The following is a 21,451-nucleotide window of genomic DNA, read 5'->3' on the forward strand; positions in this document are numbered from 1 at the left end:
TGTACCCATTCATGCTCGATAGCCTGTAAACTCATGCAAAGTGTATCTGTGCCTACGGCTGTGTGTGTATGCCTGTCCTCTTGCGAGTGTGTGTGTGTGTGTTTATGGGTTGTTAGTACAGATCAGAATGCAGAACAGGTCTCCCCGCCTCTCAGCTCATCGGGACAGTCGTAACTCTTGTCAAAAACACAGCGAGGCTGTTGTGTTGGCTCCGGGTGTTGCTGCGGCATTTTAAGGTGGATGTGAAATCCTCATGTCACCTCCTCCTCCTCATCCTTCATGATGCCCCACATCTTCCTCTAACCGTTCCCCCCTGTCCTTCCTCTCTTATCTCTTCCTCATGCCTCCCTCCCCTCATTCCCCAGGCATCCCCACCTCCACTTTTTCCCTCTTGTCTCTGAGGTTGGTCACGTGAGCAGAGGTGTTCCCTATTTAGCAGACGGCGCCTTGGTGCATCTCTAAAGGAGTCCCCAGTGGAGAGCTAGGAGGAGGCCACAAACGGTGCAGAGAGGAGGGAGGGAGACTGAACAACAAGCAAGTTAGAGGCATGGGAGAAGTATTAGGGGAGATAAATGTTAGTGGGGAACCGAGATCAGGGGTGAAGTTGAGTGTGGAAGCCTGTTGACATTGAGAGTACTTGCAGAAGCACTTGGAAACTCAACAACAGCTTCCTGCAATTCTTAATATCTCCTCTGGACTTACTGTATACTCTGCCCTGACATTCTGTTCCTGGGATCGCCCATCATTTCATTCAACAGTCAAGCAAGCTGGTTAGCTCTGCAGCTAATGTGACAGTAAGTTCAAGTGGTTTATTCAAAAATGCGTAGTTGTGCCAAGAACTCCTGTCTCAAAACCGCTGTGAAGGACCTTTCCTTCAGTTTATACATGACGCGACAGAGGAGCTGTCAACACCAGTGGACAGTACAATGAAGCTAAATAAATACATACACATTTTGTGCTCTATCTTCCCTCAAAGGTCAGAAGCATTAAGATGATTTCCCATTGGTTGGCTGCATGCACTCCCCAGAAGGACAACAGCTGCTATAATTTGTCCCTGAAAATCATCTTTTACTGTCCAGGGACAACAGTCTGTTTAAGCCATGGTAAATTAAGACAGACGCAAAGGAGGAAGTAATATGATGTCGTTCAGCAGCGGAGGTGCCTTTGCTCTTTTCTCTAGAAACCTTACGGTGGGCGAACTCTGACAAAGAGGCCCTACTCTGGGAAGCCCTGTTATTCCTATTATTTTGAGAGGCATGACAACAATGGTTCAAGAACCTGAACAAAGTATCTGACCTACAGATAGAGTTGTCAGAGCAGGAAACACCTCTAATGGTGTTTTTTTTTTATTTTTTTTTTTTATTGCATCTGCAAGCCAAGCTCCGCTGGATGTGTCTTAAACCTTGGCCCTACTTCGGAACAGGTCCATCGCTCAACTTGCCGCTCTAAAACTGGTGCCAAAAAGAAAATCGGCAGGTCTCGGTTTGACTCGGCACGGCCAAGAGCACAAATGGAAAAACACAGCATGGGTTGTTGTGGAGGACATGGACAAATGACTTATTGTATCATTTAATCTGAAGGACTTCTTGGGTTTCTTGAGGAGTTTCTTCCTACACGAATCAAGAGTCGTATGACAGAGAGTGTGCTGTATCTTTAATAAAGCTCCTTGTGGCAGATTGTGATATTGGCTTTTATACATTTTTTGTACTTTCACTTGATTGTGAATCAAATGATCATAGCAACGCCAATGATATGAATTTATTTGCAAAGTTTTTGCGCTTGTACATGCTATTATGACCCGGGCTCTTAAGGAGAGACCAGAATAGAACAATACGTCAGACCAGTCATTGTCTGGATGTGGTCTGACGTGGCTTTAATCCAACTTGACAACTTCATCAGAATACATCTGAACTTGCATGTAATGTAATGCTGGTGACCTTGCAATCACAGTGTGACTTTAAGCATCTGGACGACAGTGTGCACTGAATATGGAAAACTGTTCGGAGAGCGTCAGTCGTCTCGACATGCTATCGATACACATGCTGTAGCCGTGTTTGTCTCTCCCCTGGAATCGCAGGTGAAAAGAGGCGGAAAATAGGTTTTATTTCTGCCTCCCTTCCTCCCCACCGTTGACGCTCAGTATTGGGTCGCTGCGGAGTTGTGTTTGTTCATCCTCAGAGTGTAGATCCACAATGTCATCCGACGGAATAAAGTTTTACTTTGCCAAACTTTCCCCCTGTTAGCTGAGGAGAGTTTGGCCAGAGCCGGTCCCGGGTATCGGAGTCCGGCCCAATTATGTCTGCCTGCCTCTGTCAGATTGTTTATACCTGGCTGCACATGTGTGTTTGTGGGGATGTGGAGGGTGGCTAAATTGCACAGGGGGTTGCATGAGTGTGTGTGTGTGCGCGCAAGTTCATTTTTTTGCAATGTGTGCGTGCCTTTTACAACGTCTCCCCCCCCCGCCCATCCACACATCACTCCTACCTCCCCCCACACCGCCATCTCCCTACCCAGGAGGCTTTTCCGGAGCACACGGCTAATAAAGTGGGCCAGGTCCACGGCTGAGCGCTATTTTTATCAGAAAGCAATTTTCAGGAGGTGCCCACAGGTAAGCGGGTCCCAGTGCCTCAGACAATGGAGCCATGACAAGGAGTTTCCCCCCTGCCATTAACCTCTGCCGAGCTACCCCTTGCGAATGCCCCGCTGCTCCAGGAGCACCGCACAGCCACCGCATAGACCCGGTCCTGGTCCCTGTATTAATATCAAGGCTTCCGGGGGAACCTTCATTGCGTCGAAATCCCTGGAGACTAAAGACTTCACGACGGGTGACCCCAAATGATTGTTTTTTTCCACATTGATGCATTCTCGGGATGTGTGATCAGAGATTTGTAAAGGCGATAGACGCGAGGGCCGGAGCAGCAGTGGGCGGAGAATGAAAAGAGATGTCCGGTGACCAGATGAATAAAGGAACCGCAGAGGTGCAGGCGACTGACTGATGAGGAGGAGGTGTGTATTGTTGGGGGTTTGTAGAGACAGATGGGTACACGCTGCCCATCTGGCCTCTCTTTTCATGCAGCTGGACTTTCCAGCACTGCGAAGAAGAAGTTTCAGTCTGTGCACGTTATCGCCAAAGAGTCAGGCTTCAGTTCTGACTTGATTAATATCATCAGTGAACCGCAGCAAAGTGACTACTGTACAGATACTTGTATAGATGTAGGTCACTCGGAAGGACTGTATGGGAGGGAGCGTTTTGCCCAGTCTGTCCAACAGATGAGCACCTGTACTAAATCAAGTAATACAGTCACACACCACCACAAACCAGAGTGAGATATGAGGGATTTGACTTAGACAAATTACTGCGAATGCGCTGTTGGAAAGTACGTGTGCACATTTGTCTGTTTACATACACTGGTTGTCTGATTAGGAGAAAATGAGCGGATGGGGTGGGTCCCAAGAACCAACGAGCCAATCGTCAACAAGCTGACAATTCAAATTTTGAGAGGAAGAAGCATGTATTGACCCTCAGGCATGTTACTTTATACCTCTACTCCAGTACATTACAGGGCAGAAAATGTACTTAACTGTAAATCATTTTTTAAACAGCTCAGTTACTACTTACTTTAAAAATGAGGGTTTTAAATACAGAACATATGATCAGATGTGACCATATACAGTACACACTATGGTAATTTCTGCAAAAACTCATGTACAATTACCAGTGTAACTAAGTACATTTACTCAAGCACTGTGCAATTTTGATGTACCTACCTACTCTACTTGAGTATTTCCATTTCCTGCTACTTTAGACTTACACACCATGATATGCTGGGGGCAGACTGCACGCTGCATCAGAGCCAAATTTGCGGTACATATCGTACACGTTAGCAAATACACATATCATTTACTCATGCTTGTGCTTTTGATGCTCAAGTACATTTATTGATAGAAAATCAACTTTGACACTCACCATCAGAGATTGTTACTCAAGTATCACTCCTATCTGTGAGTTCTAGTTTAACCAACATAATATTTCAATACAATATCTTAACTTTTAATCTTTTTCTCTTCTTAAAATGGTATTAACTGGGTTTTTGGTTACTTGATGGCAGCAAAACAAGCTGTAATCACAACACTGATGTATCATCACCCTATAAAGTTGATATAGCATATCCATTAGACACTGAGTCATGTTTCTTGGAATTTATTTAAGTCCAATATTCACTTCTCTTTATGCTCTGTTTTGCAGACTTAAACAGATTATGTTTAAATTGTAGATTTTGCTCGGGGAACAAAATGCCTTAACGCTCTCCAACACTGACTGTGCAGTTGCTCGTATTCCCACGTCTCCCGGGTATCTCGCATTTCTAATCAGCGTGCGAGTCAGCACGTTACATCATCGCGTCGTCCCGAAGGCATGCCACCTACATGTGTCTTGCGCTCGCCGCATTACGCCCTCACAATTAACATTCACCTGGGACAGCTGTCACTGAGTTGGCGCCGTGACAGTTCTGCTGAGCCAGCGCTCAAACGGGAGACATCACCTAACCTCGCCTGATTGGTATTTGAGGAGATGCTTCGTTTCAGTCAAAATATGAAGGAGCACGCCCGTCACAGAGGTGAATTTAAAGCGAGCCGAGGTGATTAAGTGCCTCCACGTGTATTTTCCACATTAGTGTCAGTTCGGATTAGATTAAGAATATATCCTGTGTACGGATGGGGCGCAGTTAAAGGCGCGGGGAAATAAAGAGTGAGGAAGGTAAAAAAAAAAAATAATAAAAAATGAGAGCTGACCGAAAGGGAAAGGTTTGAGGACAAAGGCGGAGAGAGGGGAAAGGAGAACAGAGAGGTAGAGGACGAAGCTAGGACAAGGACGGCAGATAAGGGACACATCAAGACAGGGATATATATTCTGGATAAAAGAGGTTCACGAGGGTGACAAGAAAAAGCAAAGGGGGAGGAAAGCGTCGACGGCGGAGACAGAAGAGAAAAAGACAAACCGCAAGAGAGGCCAACAGACACAAATGGCCGGACGGGGAGCGAGACAGACTGACAGGCGAGTAAAAGCTGTACAAGAGAGACAGACGGGGTGGGGGGGGGATAAAGCGAGATAGGGGGGGAGAAAGATGAGCTTGGTGGCGTTTGTTGCTCCCGGCGGAGACGTTATGTTCGCTATGAGTCTGGACCTGTCAGGCCATCCTTCTCCTCCTCCTCCTCTTCCTCTCCCTCCCAGCATCAATCGCTGCCCCCCCGCCCCCCCTGTCTCTCTTTCCAACCTTCCTCTTCACAAGACGGCGACAACAATCAGCCCTGTTTGTTATTACTTGTGGTTAGATCCAGCCTGTCCTGTCAATCAAATCGCCCTGCCACCCCTCTTATCCTCAAGGAGTCTGAGGAGCCCCTGGCCTTGAATACAGATTCAAGCGCGTGGCGTTGTGCGGAGGCACGCAAGGAGGCTCCGCGACGCAAGAGAAGGTCAGAGCAGTTACACAGCGGCTTTACGTCCAGCCCTTAAGCTCATGGTTTAAGCTAAAAGTGTCAGCAGGTGTCTTAAACCAAAACCCCCGCTTCCATTATGCACATTTTAATGTAAATGCAGGGAGGAAAAAAAAAAAGGAAGGGAAAAATGACGCTTGGCGGTGACTCACTCCTCCGTTCGCCATCTCACCTCTATTATCGTCTGGATGGAAGCGAGAGGCTCATGTAAGGACAGAAAAGGACGCTCGCTCTCCGTCATTTAGTCCGTCACTCCCGCTCCCTTTTTTATCGATCCTGCGCACAACAACTCACAGATTCCCAACGAGACAAAGGCGTCAGAGGTGTGTGTTTGTGTGTGTGTGTGTGTGTTTTATTTTACAGTACATCACTCTCTGGTAAAAGTTTGCATTTCCGCTTTTCTTTCTCCGTCTCTCCTGAGTGCCAGAGGAGGCACCAAAGTGTCACTTGGGTGATTCTCTCAGGGCTGAACTGATGAGAAAAAAAAAAAAAAAGTTCATCCCTCTTCAGCGGAGCACTTCCTGTTTACTCTCTTCCTTTGTCCTGGCAGAAGCCGCTTAAACTGCCTCCGTGTTAAATGTGTCTGGAGGTTTAAAGTGTGTCGTCTGCTCGGAACGTAGATACGCAGAGAGGAGCTGGGGATTTACCGTGCTTGCATGTGATCAATAATTCATGCTGTGTGTTTGCAGGGGAAACACCACTGTGCAAACTCAAGTAATCAGACGTCATGTACGTGGATGTTCAGTGTGTGTGTAAGTCCGACTGGAATGTAAATTATATAGCAGCTATTGGGCATATTTTTTTTTTCATAAATAGGATGATGTAGGGGGATCCGACTGCCTCAAGACTGTCACCATCACAGCAACGGTAAATCCCATGACATCAGCCTGTAACTTAATCTCCTGTTGAAATCATGGGGGTGTTAAATGTATACATAACTTACAAGCAGCATGGCTCTCAAGGCAGTTGGTAAACTTTAAGGGTAATGATACCTATCATTTCTGCGTTAAACAAGTACCATCAGATAGCGACAACAACTCCTAGATCCTAGGCTTCTCATATCTACTGTTTTGTTTTGAGAGAAAGTCTGAGTAGCAGCTATTACACTCTGTGCGTTTCACCAAAGTTCTTCCTATTGGTGATCTCAATTTAGACGGCCCAATTGCTTCAATCTGTGAAACAGATGAAACAATCCTCCGCGTTAAGTTCTGTGCAAATTCATAGTTTTCAGACACGTGACCGACCCGCTGACCTGGAGGGCAAAACAGCAGACCAAGATGGCGGCTCTAAGCGGATTTTCCTGCAGAGACGCTGCACAAGCTGGTAAATTTCCCCCTAGCACAGTTATTTAGATCACCTGTCATCCATAGAGAGGGAACGATACGGACATAAACTGCAAGTGTTGAGCACTTGCGATCCATATACAGCACCCGCTGCGGTATTTCAGCTGTTAAAAACTGCCAGGTCCCTGCCAGAGCTCGACTACGGTGACATTTACGTGTGCCTTGTGGAGAATCCCTCACCTCATACTGCTGCCAGGAAAGACTATAAAAGTACAGACAGTTATATGTACTTTCGATCTGGATGGGTAAATGATGCCGCCGTTTGGGAAGTGAAGAGCAAGAAGTTCACTGTAACAGCAAAGGTGGGCACGAGTAAACTAATTTTAGATATTGAACGTTAACTGAATTAATATTATTATTGTATAATGTACCCTGGACGTCACCAAAAAAAATCCCTGACAAAGTGTAAACACAAGTTTAAACGTGTAAAGGGATTCCAAAACCATTGCATTTTGAGTTTATCTGCAGCATCCAAACTCCTCAGCTAACCAGCTAACTTTAATTCATTAAGACCACTGCAGTTGGTCACCTCGATACACAACAACAAACCACGTCAAACCAATAACAAACAGATGTGACTTTCGGCTAAAAATACGACAATCAATAAAAGTATATACTCTTTGGGTTTTCTTTTTCGGATTGGAATTCGATAGAAGCACAGCCTAGGCTTGTCTCCTAGCCTGTTGGTGCATCCGATAGCACTATCCGGCATTTTGGCAAAACAAAACTGGTTCAAAACAAAATGTATCGCTTGCTTCACATGCTGGCGGGCAGTTAACTTTTGCCCTCCAAGGGGGCGTTCCCCTGGGAGGGCAATTACTTAACTCATATATACATATGATGTAATGTTTTCCAGAATTAATTTTTGTTTCCATGATGATGAAAGTCAATCAATATGCAGGTCTGTCAGAGCAAATATACACTTGAGGTTCAGGTTGACTTTAAAATGTGCGTCGATGGGTCCCCACAGGGACCCTACGATGTGGCAAGGCAGCCCTAAAACTGCACCTCTGTGAGTGAACCCTGGTTCAGAACCTTGCTGTGTCATTGAGTAAAAGACTTAAATCTCTAGGAGATCCAGGACTGCTGTTCCGCAGCTCGCCCTGACCTCTGACCTCCCTGCGGAGGAGAAAGGGAAAAGAGAATTTCTCCGCGGGCATCGGTGACCTTGACCAAAAATTGCTTGTGGGACTCCTCTCCTCTAATCACTTCTTTTCTTTCTCGGGGCCACTGACTAATGTCTCATACCTCAAACAAGATTACACGACGAAAACGAAATGGAATTCATGTTCAAGCGCGTTTCATTAAACAAATACGTGGCGCCGGGTTGCAGGCTTTTTAATTAGCTCGCGAGATAAACTGAGGTCACCGCAGATATTTAAATATTTACGAAAGGTGACTTTATGAAATTAGATTGGGTGATTAGATAAAAATTTCAGTGATCCTCCTGGGGAAAATGAGCTGTGGCGGCAGAGGCAGAGAAAAACAAATGCGAATAAAACAAACAGAAAACTACTGAAGACGATGCAAAAAAAACAAAGGCGCTTTAAACGAGGACGATGCGCCTGATGAATAAAGATAAATGACGGGGCTTAAGAGGGCCGAGCTGCAAAACTACTTTTCTCTTTTCTCTCAGCCATTACTGGCAAAACGTACAGCTGGGAGGAGGTACTTCATTTTCAAATCCTTTAAATAAGTGTCGCAATTATCTGCTTGTGTAAGTGTGTGTGTGTGTGTGTGTGTGTGTGTGTGTGTGTGGTCGAGGAAGGAAAAAAAAAAAAAACGCATCTGCCACAGAGGCCCGTGAAAGATTAATGCTGAGTAGCCACTGGAACACTGCCGCAGCCCGGGCGAGCCTTTGTTATTGCTACGGGAAGGTAAAAGGAAACACCTCTCTGGCTCCGTTGCATGTTTTTGTTTCTGATGCCGCTGGAAGATCCCGGAAGAGCAAATCGTCAGTTACAACCGTCAGTGCGGTCTCTAAGAACGCTCACGCAACTGCTTAATAACAGCAGATACATTTTTAAAGACATTTTACAGTTAAAGTCATGGAAAGTCTGGGCTCATCATGGAAAAAGTCTTGAAGTAGTAGTGGCACACATAAACGACATATTGACATAAACAGCATAATCCAGGCAGAAATCAGGAATTCCCTAAAAAAACGTACTTTGTTATAGCATTTACTATTGTATACATGTAATTTGTTGGACACAGTTGGTGGTTTTGCTCACAAGAAACCGACCGCATGTGTTAACGACAATATCTGAACCCCAAAACTAATTCTGATGTGCTGGTCGGCACCTTACACGGCAGCCACCGCCATCAGCGTAGGAATGATTTCAATGAATTACTCTGAGTTGCTTTGGACAAAAGTATCTGCTAAATGCCCTAAAATGTAAATGAGGCGAGGCGCTTGGCAATCTGGGAATCTGAGTCTTTTCTTCAGAGAAACCAACAGCCCAGCAGACTGAACATTTTAAACACATCGTCCGCTTTGAATCCGACTGAAGGGACAATAATTTAGATCTGACTTGCAGAAAGGATCACTACAAGAAACATTTATAAATGTTATATTACATTTTTGCCGTACATGTCTTAAATTCTGCACAATGGTCTTTTACAGGACAGTAGCACTGTCTTCTGCGATTATAATCAATTTGACTCAATCAGTTTGCAACGGTGGACCCCTTTCGTCGTATTTTTGTCAAATTCGCCATGTCTCTGGGCAAAGCAGACCAAAATCCCCCCCTCAGTCATAATCTCAAACACCACCCTCATTTTAAATCTTTAAAGACAGCATAAGAAATTAAACAAAAAAAGAGTCTCCCCCGTCCGATGTTCCCACGGTGCCGTTTCCACTACGACAAGTTCAAGGAAAATGAGTACCCTTGACCTAAAACGGCACACATACCAGAATATTTTCCGAACTTTACTACACATTCATTTTAAATACAATGAGGTTATTTCTTGCAAAAATTCTCCTCACCCTTCATGGGGATGACGTAGGGGGCCTTTTTTGCTCCCTGCACATGCAAACCGTTACATAACAAGGCTCCGCATCGCCTCTCTCCGGACCCTGAGGGCAACTGGCGCAAAACATGCCTCCCTCTTCTTCTCCATCTCTCTCTTTCTCTCTGGTACTCACATGAGCACAGAACAATAGAGGAGGTAGTTTCAGGTGAAAAAGAGTAAAAAAGGGGGGGGGGAAGAATCCTCCTCTCCATTGTCCTCTCTCTTTTCTCATCTCAAGAGGGATTTTCTCAAGCACTTCTCTCCTTCCCCTCTCCCTCTTTCTCTCCCCGTGGTTCTTTCCCTCGGTGAAAATGGGTCACCTTTCTTCTGTCAGGAGAATGCCTCGGTAAGTATAACCTCTATATCTGTGTGTGTGTGTGTGTGTGTGTGTGTGTGTGCATACAAGGTTTTTACTGTCTAGGGGGGGTTCCAAGCCCCAGAAAAGAAAGTCGGGCAAGGACCATTTTTCTGGGGCTCATTAGGGGAAAAGTTTAGTTTTTTGGGTTGCGGGGTTAGAGTTCTGTTAAAAATATGGATTGGGGCTACTTCTGACATGTCGGGTAGATGCACTCGCACTAAAAGAAAAAAAAAAAAAACTTTTGGTGTTCTGGTATTTTTCAGCTCATGTCTCATTCTCATCATCGCAGACGTTCTGATCATGTTGCCCCGGGCACCGCCGTCGTAGGTAATCAAAAAGTATGACTCTGTTGTAAACTGTATGTGGGCTGCCCTCAGGCTTTCCAAATAAAACCAATGAATCATTAAAATGATTGTTTTTCAATACAAATTCAAGTCAAAGCAAAATGTAGCACATAAAAAGGTCATGCTGTAGACAGACACAATAATTCTGTATGTGTGAGAATATACACTGAGGCATAACATTACTTATTATTACTTATTACATTCACAATCCACAAACTAACTCACATTTTCTTTTCCTCTCAACCTAAAATGTCCTGTAGAATACAGCTAGACCTTTAGATCCCCTCCATTCCTGTATTAAAACTAATTTAATGTGTGTCTGACAATATTTGTGCACAACAAAGGTGTAATTACCACTTTTTTTTTCAAATGGTCCATGCTCATTAAAGATACTACTTTTCAAAAGTGTCATAAAAACCTGAATCCAAAAGACATTTCACTCGCTCACTCACAACTCCAGATGGAAAAAGTCAAACCATTCCCACAACAAATGGCGTGATATTAGATTTCTGACAACTTTGAAACCTTTTCCAATGTAACGTCGTCAGATTTCTCACTCCTAAATCTCAGTTTATTTGGAACAATTCAGAAGGTTTTGATTACTTGCACCAATATGCTCTACATTTTTTTCCTGCCTTTCCCCAAGTCTCTACAACAGGTTCAACTACACGAGAATCAAACCCTGGTTAAACAAAGAAACGATTCCCTTTGACTGCAAGTAGAGATTTAAGGCAGAGTCTCATTTATCGTGGATTTGGTTTTTGATTTTATTTTTGCTCAGCAATTGGTGCGAAATGGTTCCTCAATAGACACAAAACAACAAAACTAAGATAGAACTCAAGAGTCAACAGTGACCCAGTTCAAGCCAGACTTGCCAATGACTTGACGTCACGTTTTGTGATTTGTGACCAAGAAGAGCTTTGGAAGAGCTCTGTTGTGTCTCAATGCAGTTTCCGCTTGGCAAACTGAAGACGAGACTAGAATTAAGGACAGACATTAAGTAGTGTGCGTGATTACGCCTCAACAGGATGACGTGCACATACTTTATTTTAGCGGGACTCTCTGTTCTATGTGTACGTGCGTTCTTTCCAGGTTGGTTCTCCATTGTTCCACCTGATAGAAGGCTCCGTATCTCCGGCAGGATGCATACGGCCGGCGTTGTGCGGACTTTGAAGTGAGCGCGCCGATGCACTTCAAACAAGATCTCACACACTTTGCCTGTGTGCCAAGAGGAAAAAGGGCTGGGAAAAAAAAAAGAGCTTCTCTCTGCATCCTGATGGAGTGCACTCTGATCCACCCTCTGTCTCTTCATCTGTTCTTCCATCTACCTCTCAAACGTGTGGCTCGGCTTCACCGCTTCTCTCTGCACATCAGTGAGAAATAACTCCGTGGAAAGCACCGCATGAGTCGCTTCACAAGTTGAAGCGTACAAGTGCTGCCGTGACCGAGAGCGGGGAAGCGTTTCATGCGCAGACGCATGCCGACATTAGACACAGTTTTCAAGATGTCACCACCACAGACCTGCCACTTTGTGAGTTAAAGAGAATCAGATTGGGGTGAGGGGGGAGGACGACTCAGATATTCTCCAACAGCAGCAGTGTGTGATGTGGTAGGGTGCAGGAGTGTGTGTGTGGTTTTTGTTTATGTGTGTGAGTGTTAGTCAAAGTAAATTTATGAGGGTGGACTTCATCAGGGGACGTATAATACCATACTAGTGGGGCATGTATCTAAAAAAAAAACGAAAGATCAAAACCAAACCCATGTGTTTGTTTGACAAGCCAGGCATTAAAAGGAGAGCCAAACTGTACAGCTAGAGAGAAAAACTGTACAAAAGGCAAATACAAATTTTATAAAACTTCAAGAATGACACTTTCATCCCTGACTTCGTCAAACTTTGAAGTTTGACTTTTGCCATGCAACTCACAGAAAACTGGAATAACTTTTTAAAATGAAAAAAAAAAAAGCCAGTGCACGCTGGGAAGTATGCTAATTAGACAGGTATTATTTCTAAAATACGGAATTTGATTTCTTAAATACATGACAAGAACATTTGAGTCCATTTTGTTTATATACTGATGATAAAAGTGATAAATGGATGATTTCTGTTGATCTAGACTTGAAACAAACAAGAATTGGCTCGACATAAAGAGACTGGTGTCTGTCTACGTCTTCAACTCATTTCACTTTGTAACTCCACCTATCCTTTGAATTTCACTGAGCTCTCAACTGAGCTATTAGCTTTTTGACTGACACCTTATTTGACTCGAGAGGAGCTTCTGTGTCCCGCCCGAAGCCTGCAACAGCCAATGACTGTCTGTGTAGAAAACATAGCCCGCCCTCTATATTGTCCTCTCTCTTCTCAGCCACTTGCCAGCCAGTCACTTGTTTGTTCCTGCAGACATTAACAGAGTGTGGTAGGGCACGGTACAGATTTCAGCTCTAATATGAGGATACATAATAAATGCATGGGCTTATTTTGTCCCTGTGTGAATTAAGAGGCGATCACAGGTCAGTGATTCATCGAGGTGATGTTGCCACACGGACTGACTGGAAAAGCTTTCATGTAACACTAGACATATTTCTGCATTACCTCCATTCCAACAAACACCACAGCGTCATTAAGAATGCATGTGTTGCTGTCACACGCCGGCCTCTACACTGTGTTTAATCAGCTAAGTACAAGAAAACACAGAGCCAGCGGTGGGGTGGCAGTTTCTCAACTAGGACTCCTGTAATGAAAGTCACAAATTCAGTATTGTTATGAAGGCTTTTGGGCATCACTGTGCCGCACGTGCTGACCGTACCGAAGTGTAGAGGTAGCCCTCGCTGTTCATGGCAACGTAGAGCCCTGTCTTGGTGCTCTGGATGGCCACTATCCTGAGCCCCACAGGAATCAAGTTGAACTGCACTGCAAAATAAAACAGAGAGGGGAGAGGCGGCGTTAGAGCGATCATTCTTTCTCTTAAACGCTCACAGTGCTTCCTCAAAGCATAAAAAGACAATTGCTTTCCAGCTGTCTCCTATTTCATCCTCCCTTGTTTTACAGTATGTCCGTCTGAGGCGGGAGTACGGGAGTGCGTGGAAAAAGGAGAGAGGTTGAGAGGCAGGGAAAGGATTAGGAGAGGGAGATTTAGGAGGAATGGAGTGCGGCTGCCGGTACACCGGAGGTCAGACAAAGACGGGAGTGACAGTATGGAGAATTCCCCCTGCTGGAGAGAGAGAGATAGACGGAGCAGGGCTCAGCAGAGAGCTTTCAGAATACAGTACATTAGAGAGGGACATCTCCTGAGCCTGCTCTGAATTCATTTCCTCTGTCCCGACACAGTAAACAGCACTTCGTAATGTGGTTGGCTGGATCCCCTTCGTACGGAACCTTGGATTTCTTATGTGCATAGCTCTCCATATAAACTAACTTCAGCCCGGCCAGTGGAGCGGCACTCACGTCGTGTGTGTGTGTGTGTGTGTGTGTGTGTGTGTGTGTAGAGCCTCCTGCATGGCCTTATCATTCGTTCTGGTGCTTTTCTGCACTCGCCCGCCTACGTGCACGTGCTCTCCAGTGTATGCACACACTTGTTTATCCTTCCCGGAGCACTCGAGTTATAAGATGTGACACGGTATGTTGAGTGATACTGACAAAATGGCCTCTGGCTGCCAGCTCCTCTGTGCTCACGATGACCGTACTGGTCATGACCATGACAAACCGAGTCCCTGAAGCGTTTGGATCGGATCAGTGATGAGAGAGACAACTGAAACAGACAGGCTTCCACAGGACTGAACACATAATTGTTGTGCTCATGGAATATTTCAGCATTTTTGAACATTTAGCAAATCCACCACGATGCATTCTGGGGGCTCTGTGGACTCTCCTCACATGAGGGCTCCGCATGTTTGGCCACCCCATATTCCCCAGTCTGATGCGCTTGCTCTCACATATGTGTATCGGGCCTTATGTACTGTAAATATTTATTTCTGGTGATTTACTGAATTATTTTCATCTCTATGAGGTAGTTAGACAACCGGTGGAGACTTCTCAACTTTGAATTTCTCTTGTATCTTTGTTTTTAACTCAAGTGACCTTCAGAAGTGTTGGTTGGTGTCTTTTCAAGCGTTGTAGTGAGCAAAGTCGTCTGTCCTTTTTTGTGTAGAAATGTCAGTCTTGTGTAAAGCGCTCTGAATTGCTTTGAATTGCTTTTGCTAACAGGTGTCTTACCAAACAACCTTGCTTCGTCTGTTCTTTTTGCTAAGCTAAGCTAATTGACCTAGCTTAAGCTCCACAGCAAATCTGGAAAGTGTTGGCGGTCTTAGTAGAAATAAAGAAACACATAAGGTCGTCTGTAAAAGCAGAATATTACAAACTACACTGACGTGGCTGTGACCTCTAGTGGCCATGCTAATTATGACAACAGCAAAGGAGGCAGTCAAGTGAAGTAAACAGCGATGTAAACATGTGTAAATGAAGGAGGTGGGGGTGAATGGATGGGTCAAATAAGCACAGGACTGCTATTCATGCTCCTGAAACCAAAAGTCAGTGGTAAGTTATTTCGTCAAATGGAATTTAACTTTCCTAAGTACCAGTTATCTTAACCCAAACCACAATGTTTTCCTAAACCTAACCACATAGTTTTTTTTGTTTAGGGTTAGGGTTAATCCTGTTTTTTTTTGCCTAAATCTTGTGTTATTTTGGTAAAGGTGATGTAGCATTGGTAGTCACTGGCTATCAACCTCTTCAGCTGTTTAGGTACAAAGATGTGTTAGAGAGTGGTATTAACCTTTGTGTCTCTCATCAATTCTTTGGCAAGAAAATATGTTCTTCCGAATTTCTATTTCTAACTATTTGATCAAATCCTTTGAAGGGATGTTATACATATTCCCTTTAAGTGTCGGGTTGAGCTTGAGATTAGCGATAATTCTTTCAAGAAATAAGTTGACAAAAAAAAAATGTACCTTAACTTGAGCTCCTCTCACAAGCTTCTACTGGAAATTTCAATGTCATTTGATCTTCAGGATGGAATACCCCACTGAGCAGCAGCTATTGTTTGGGTGGAAGATATCTGCCAATGAAGTGAAGTCTGAAAATCAGTTTTATTTGATCCTTTTTAGTTCCAACATAATGCCTCACAACCTGTGCTTATCTTGCTCAAGTCATATTTGCACAAAACCAACAAAATTAAACATTAAACAATTTGCCTCCAGCGCTTTGGAAAGTCACTAGCAGATAAGGCGGTCTGGGGAGCAGCCTTTGTTTAAATACCAAAACCACCGTCAGCGTGATGTGAGTTCTTTTTTTTTTGTTTTCATTGACATATTACAAGTGTGCGTTATGAAGTGACAGTGTGGCCGTCAAGATGACAGATTCCTCCTATGGATGAAAGATGAAGTCTCAGGTGCGTGGTTTAGATTCATGGAGCCATTAGCTGCCATTAAACAAATCAATTTCAAATCAAAAGTTCTGCCAACATAATGGATGGAAGTGAAGTTATCAAATGGAGATAGAAAGTCAATGCTGGCCATGATGGAAGAACAGAAAACCCTTGTAAGGATTATTTTTGATGGATATTGAGTTGTGAAGTTGTGAATTATTTATTCATTTCATATTTTCTTTGTTCTTCTGCCTCTTGTTGAGGAAAACTTTCAGCGATTCGCCATGAAAGATGAAAGATTCAACTGTATCTTATCTCCCATTGAACGGGAATAACTTCCACCACTCATTTATAACTGAAAGACAAAACCCAGTTTCAAAGTGCAAATGTAGGCAAGCGATGAAAACCGCACATGCCTCGCCACACTATCTCATTCTCTCTCCCTTTCTCTCTCTATCTTCCGGGCCCTGCCTCTATTTGCTCGATCGATCCCTGCATCTCAAATGGTCGGTTTCGCAAATGAACAAGGTGTCACCAAAGACCACAGCCGGGATGACAAATAGAGCAGGACACACACTCGACACACACACACACAAAGACACACAGCGCCACCTCCCTCCTTCTCCCACACTGTTGTTGCTCACTCCCCTACGTACACCAGCAGCCTCACCGTGGTGTCGATGACCCCACGTAACCTGCGGCACATGGCGACACACGTGTGAAATAAAAGCACCACCAACATATGCAGCAGTGTGTTTGTCCTACGCTTTCCTTCTCGCTTGTGTAAATATAATTCATGTATAAAGAGTTTGGACTGTTATTTCTGATTCTGCCTCTCCATAACTGAAAACATAAGAGTAAGTGTGCAAATAATTAAAAGTTAAAGTTGTTCCAAGTATCACTGCAAACAAGCCCATATTTCTTATGTATTTATTCATTTGTCCCTTATTTATTTTTTTTTTTGCCACATTGTGACACACAAAATACATCTTCATAGTTTTAATCGCTAAAGTACCATCACAATGAGATTTTTTTAATATATAAAATCATCATTAATATTGATACAGTGACTAAATACTTAAACAAAAGTATTAAAACATGTAGAACAGTCTCACGCAGCCTTTAAATTTGGGATAAAATGAAAGTTATGCCATATCGTGTGATATATAAATCTATCCAAAATGCAACAGGATTTATTTTCTCATATCACACTGACGATATAATACTTTGCCTCATTATGTAGAAAAAACATCCCAGTCATGTGGAAGAGGGTTTTCGCATGAATGCTGCTATATCAAGCGTGTAAGCTAACATTAGCAGTTCCGTCCAGTCAGATTTGGGAAACTCACATGAGAAAAAAGTATTACATTAGCAAAAACAAATTAGTTAATCCTCATCCCAAAAACTCCAGGACATTAAAAGTAAAACCAACTTTTCTAAATTAAGCATAAACCTTCATTCTTGCCCGTCTATATAGGCTAGATGCTAATCATCCAAACAAGTTGTGTTTGAGCAAAAATCCTATTCAAAGTCGGCCTGAAACGCTACAATGAGCTATACTGCAATACAAGATAAAAAGTGCTTCTTAATTTTGACGTCTTCTACTAACTTCACGCAGCGTCATCTGGTGACGTCGCAAACTTTTTTACCTAAAGGACCTTTAGCGTCTAGCCTTTAGCATGAACCCAAAATTCGCCGAAGTCTCTAGTGCGAATTTGGCCACACATTGCGGAAGCCATGCGGAAGAATGCTAGCCAGAGCATGGCCGAAAAGTCAAGTGTTCTTGGCTTCATGCTCCACTGAGCATCTCTCATAGGAGTGAATGGGGCTTGACCTCAAGAGCTTTGTCCAGTAGTTATAGGTCCATGAGCAGCATACATTTAGCAGCTGCAATCTTGACTCTCTTACTATCAGCATCTCCACTAGCCCAGTAGCCTGCCTCCTAGAAAAGAGAAGCCTGCTTTTGTCTAAAATCAAGGATCCACAATTGTTTCGAAACTCATTCAAAATTTTGAGCAGTAAATCTGCACACATTATTGCGAACTCTGTGAGAATGGCAAGCTCAGCGGGCGTAGCGACAATAACAGGCTTAGCAAATGGTCAATTATTTCCTACTTGTCACTCTCTCTTCATTGTCTTTCTTTCTTCCGTCCCTCTCTTCCTCTCCCCCCGTCTCTGTATCTATATTTATTTTATTTCCCCTCTCGAGAAAGAGTTTGCTTCCTCAATCAAGAAGAGCCTCTGTTATCAAATGGATCACGTAACTTTTACGCCGGGATAATAGAGGCCTCCCATCGCTGCTTTGTTTTCCCCTTTTCCCTCATCACTCTCTCTATCCCTCCCTCCCTCCCTCCGTCCTTCCATTTGACTTGCTTCTTTTTTTTTTTTTGCTCCGCAACTCACAGAGGAGGTCGCCGGATTAATCAAAAGTCTTTTGAGGAAGAGACGGAGGGGAGGGAAAGGGAGAGGAGGGGAGGGAAATGAAGGGGGAGGGAGGAGGGTGTTGCCAAATCAATCCCACAAGTCAATTTGAGGCTTGAGATCTTCTACACAATAAATAAACAAGGAGAAAGTGGAGATGGGAAGGGGGCTGAGGGTGAGGGCGGGGCGGGGAGCGGTAGCAGGACGCAGAGTTAAGCTGTGCAGAGGGCATCTGCAGGCCTGCACACTGCGCCCGCCGCTCCGCAGTGCTGTATTGTGGCAGCCCAGTAGAATGAGAAGAGGATTACAGTCATCTGCGAGAAGTCACATAGAGTTTAACTTCTGGACAGGCACCGGGCGTCCTTTTATTCTATTTTCCTGTCTGAAGGAAGCTGACTCAAGCAAAGAATTATGATGCGACATTAACGAGGCTCATTCCCTGGATTTTCTTTTTCTTTTTTTTTACAGTAATGTAAGATAAGCGAAGCTACGGGACTCGCTGAGATCAAGCATCGCGGTCTCTGGAGGGTTTTTGAGAGTCCGTATTTCCTCTTCCTAACTACGTGCTGAGAAACAGTGAGAGTTGCTGTAGTAGCCATGACCCAATTCCATACTGTATAAATCAATATCAATAAAATCAATCAACTATCAATAAAATACCCTATATGCTATGCGTTAACTAGATACTGTCAACATATACCATACATGAAATGAATGTATGTTGTCATGTGTAACTGACAGGACATAATGCAATAAATCAATCAAACACTGTCTTTTGAAACCCCTGCTGACTGAAGTGGATGAAGCCAAGGCTCAGTGTTTATCCAGACACATGTTTATCATTTAGGTTTTGCTTTCCAGCATCTTCCTGGAGACCTCTCCATATACCATTTGCAGTCATTTAAATGTTAATTACTACATTATAACACCAGTACTCAGTAGTCATTACACATGATTACATGTGTACTCAGTAGTCATTACTACATTATAACATGAGTACTGAGTAGTTCTCACTACGCTATTACCTGAGTACTCTGTAGTCATTACTACAATAATACTGGAGTACTCAGTGGTCATTACTACATTAATATTGGGGTACTCAGTTCTCATATTCCAACTCAGCATTTATTTTCTACAAACCTGTGAAGTTTAATGCACTGAAATGAACAGGAACATAAAGCGTGAGGGGGCCGTCACCCTGATTTCAGCCCCCTTGCATTTTGAATGGAATGAATAATATGGCATCCATAGCATTTATTGTAGTCTTTGTTCCTTTTCATATGAAGAGTTGAAGATTCATAGTAAATGTAACAAATATGTTCCCTGGTAAACTCTATTAAAAGATATATATATATACACGTATTAATGTGGAATCTGTAGGCAAGAGACAACATTGTGGCATTGGAAGTGTTCTGGTTTACATTTGTAGTCCAAGTAGTAATGACCAATCACCTTTGAGTCTGCTTTGCAGGTAAACTGGAAAACAAAAGTGGGTGAATGCTTTGGCCTGAAGGCCATCGTGGAACCCATCAGCTATCGTCCGGCTACCATTGATCTTTTGAAAACCTACCTCCTTTCATGTGCACATATTGGTTTATAGACATGAGTCTCAAGTTGCAAATGGGGCTGTAAACAATGACAGTCGCACAGAGTAGGACATCTTAGCCGGGATGTCCATCATCCGAAGGGTCTAAATCATTGTCAGACAATGTTTCTGAGATACATTAAGCAATAACACATTCAATTCAGGCCTCGGATCTCCTTCTCTAATTTTGTTTCAAATCTCTCTCCACACGGTTGATGTCTTGGCGGTGACATTTGACAGTTCCGAATTTCGCTAGATGTTCATCTCAAGATCACTGTGCTAACGGTTCTAATATTAATTACACCTACTTGAATCATTGCAGTTCGAGGAACTTAAAACAAATGTCTACGTCCTGAAACAAGACAGACTACAGCGCTGGGATCAGCACAATGACACCGGAATTAATTTAGCCGTTGAATACAAGTTGATTTGAATTGGCAACAAACGAGACGGCGCCTCCTCCATTCACGCTCTGTCATTTGTGTTGTAAAAAATGAGCTTTAAAGACTCAATAGTAGATTAAATGACTTGTAGCTAAGCTTCACGCCTGATTTCCCCAGTGGTCGATGGCTCTGATGACAAGACAACTACCTTCTCTCTCCTGTTATTTAACTTCCACCACTTCCCCAAGGCTTTCCTCTCCATAACTGATTTGTCCCTGCCTTTATCTGTCTTCTTTTCAGTCCATCTGTCTTTTCCCCCCTTCTCCTCTTTCTCCCCTCTTTCCCCGGTGCCTTCTGTCTTTTCACCCCGCCTTGTCATGAATTAACAACCTTTTCCTTATCTCGCGCCGTGTTTTTTTAAACCTCTCTCCATTTTTCTTCCCTTATTTGTTCCCTTCCGGTTCCCTCGTGGCCTGCTGTCGTTCTCGCCATCCTGTGAAGCCAATACTTTCTACGTCGGCGTCCATTCATCTTTGTCCTATTTTACCCCACAGCCTTCTCCCGGCTGTCTCTTCATCACTCTCTCTTCTTGTCTCTGCCTCCACTCGTTTTGTATCTTCTCCCTTGGCTTCCCCCCTCGTTTGGTATTCTTCATGCTCTTCTTCTCATCCTCGCGAGCCGGCTCCAGCACTCTCTTACCTTGTCTCCTCATCTGGCTGAGGGGAGCTTTTTTTGCTTTCGATGTTCACATTTATTCCTCCTTGAATGCAGCGGCTCTCACGCAGAGCGAAGTCTCTCTCATCCGTCTTTCAAGCCTTTGAATTTCTCTCTCTCTCTCTCTCTCTCTCTCTCTCTCTGCCCTCTGCGAGGAACTGTTATCGAGCACTGGGGAAAGTTAGACAGCAAGAAAGAGGAGACTTGTTCCAGAGCAGAGAAAGAGATAAGTCAAATTTCCCTCCAACAGTGGGAGATGGTAATTACAGCGGATGAAAGTCGGGGGATCAAGTTCTTCCTCATGGCTCTCCGACGTACACACTGAGAGTCAATAGCTTTCATCCATCTCTGTCTCTCTCTCCCTCTCTTTCTCTCTCTCTCTCTCGCTACTTCCCTTTCCCCCCGTTTTTCTCTTCTTCTCTTGTTGTCTGACAGGCT

General features: G+C 43.8%; 1 protein-coding gene across 5 annotated transcripts in view; it reads right to left on the reverse strand.

The window, feature by feature from the left end:
- fgf11a (fibroblast growth factor 11a) overlaps positions 1-21,451 on the reverse strand; it is a 144,485-nt gene that overhangs the window by 22,129 nt on the left and 100,905 nt on the right. For all 5 annotated transcript variants that reach the window (XM_037112246.1, XM_037112247.1, XM_037112250.1 and 2 more), the window contains one exon: positions 13,355-13,458. In XM_037112246.1, coding sequence (XP_036968141.1) covers positions 13,355-13,458 — 104 coding nt within the window. The remainder of the gene's footprint in view (positions 1-13,354; positions 13,459-21,451) is intronic.

The sequence above is a fragment of the Acanthopagrus latus genome, chromosome 10 (genome assembly GCF_904848185.1).
Source record: "Acanthopagrus latus isolate v.2019 chromosome 10, fAcaLat1.1, whole genome shotgun sequence".
In the NCBI taxonomy this organism is placed as follows: domain Eukaryota; kingdom Metazoa; phylum Chordata; class Actinopteri; order Spariformes; family Sparidae; genus Acanthopagrus; species Acanthopagrus latus.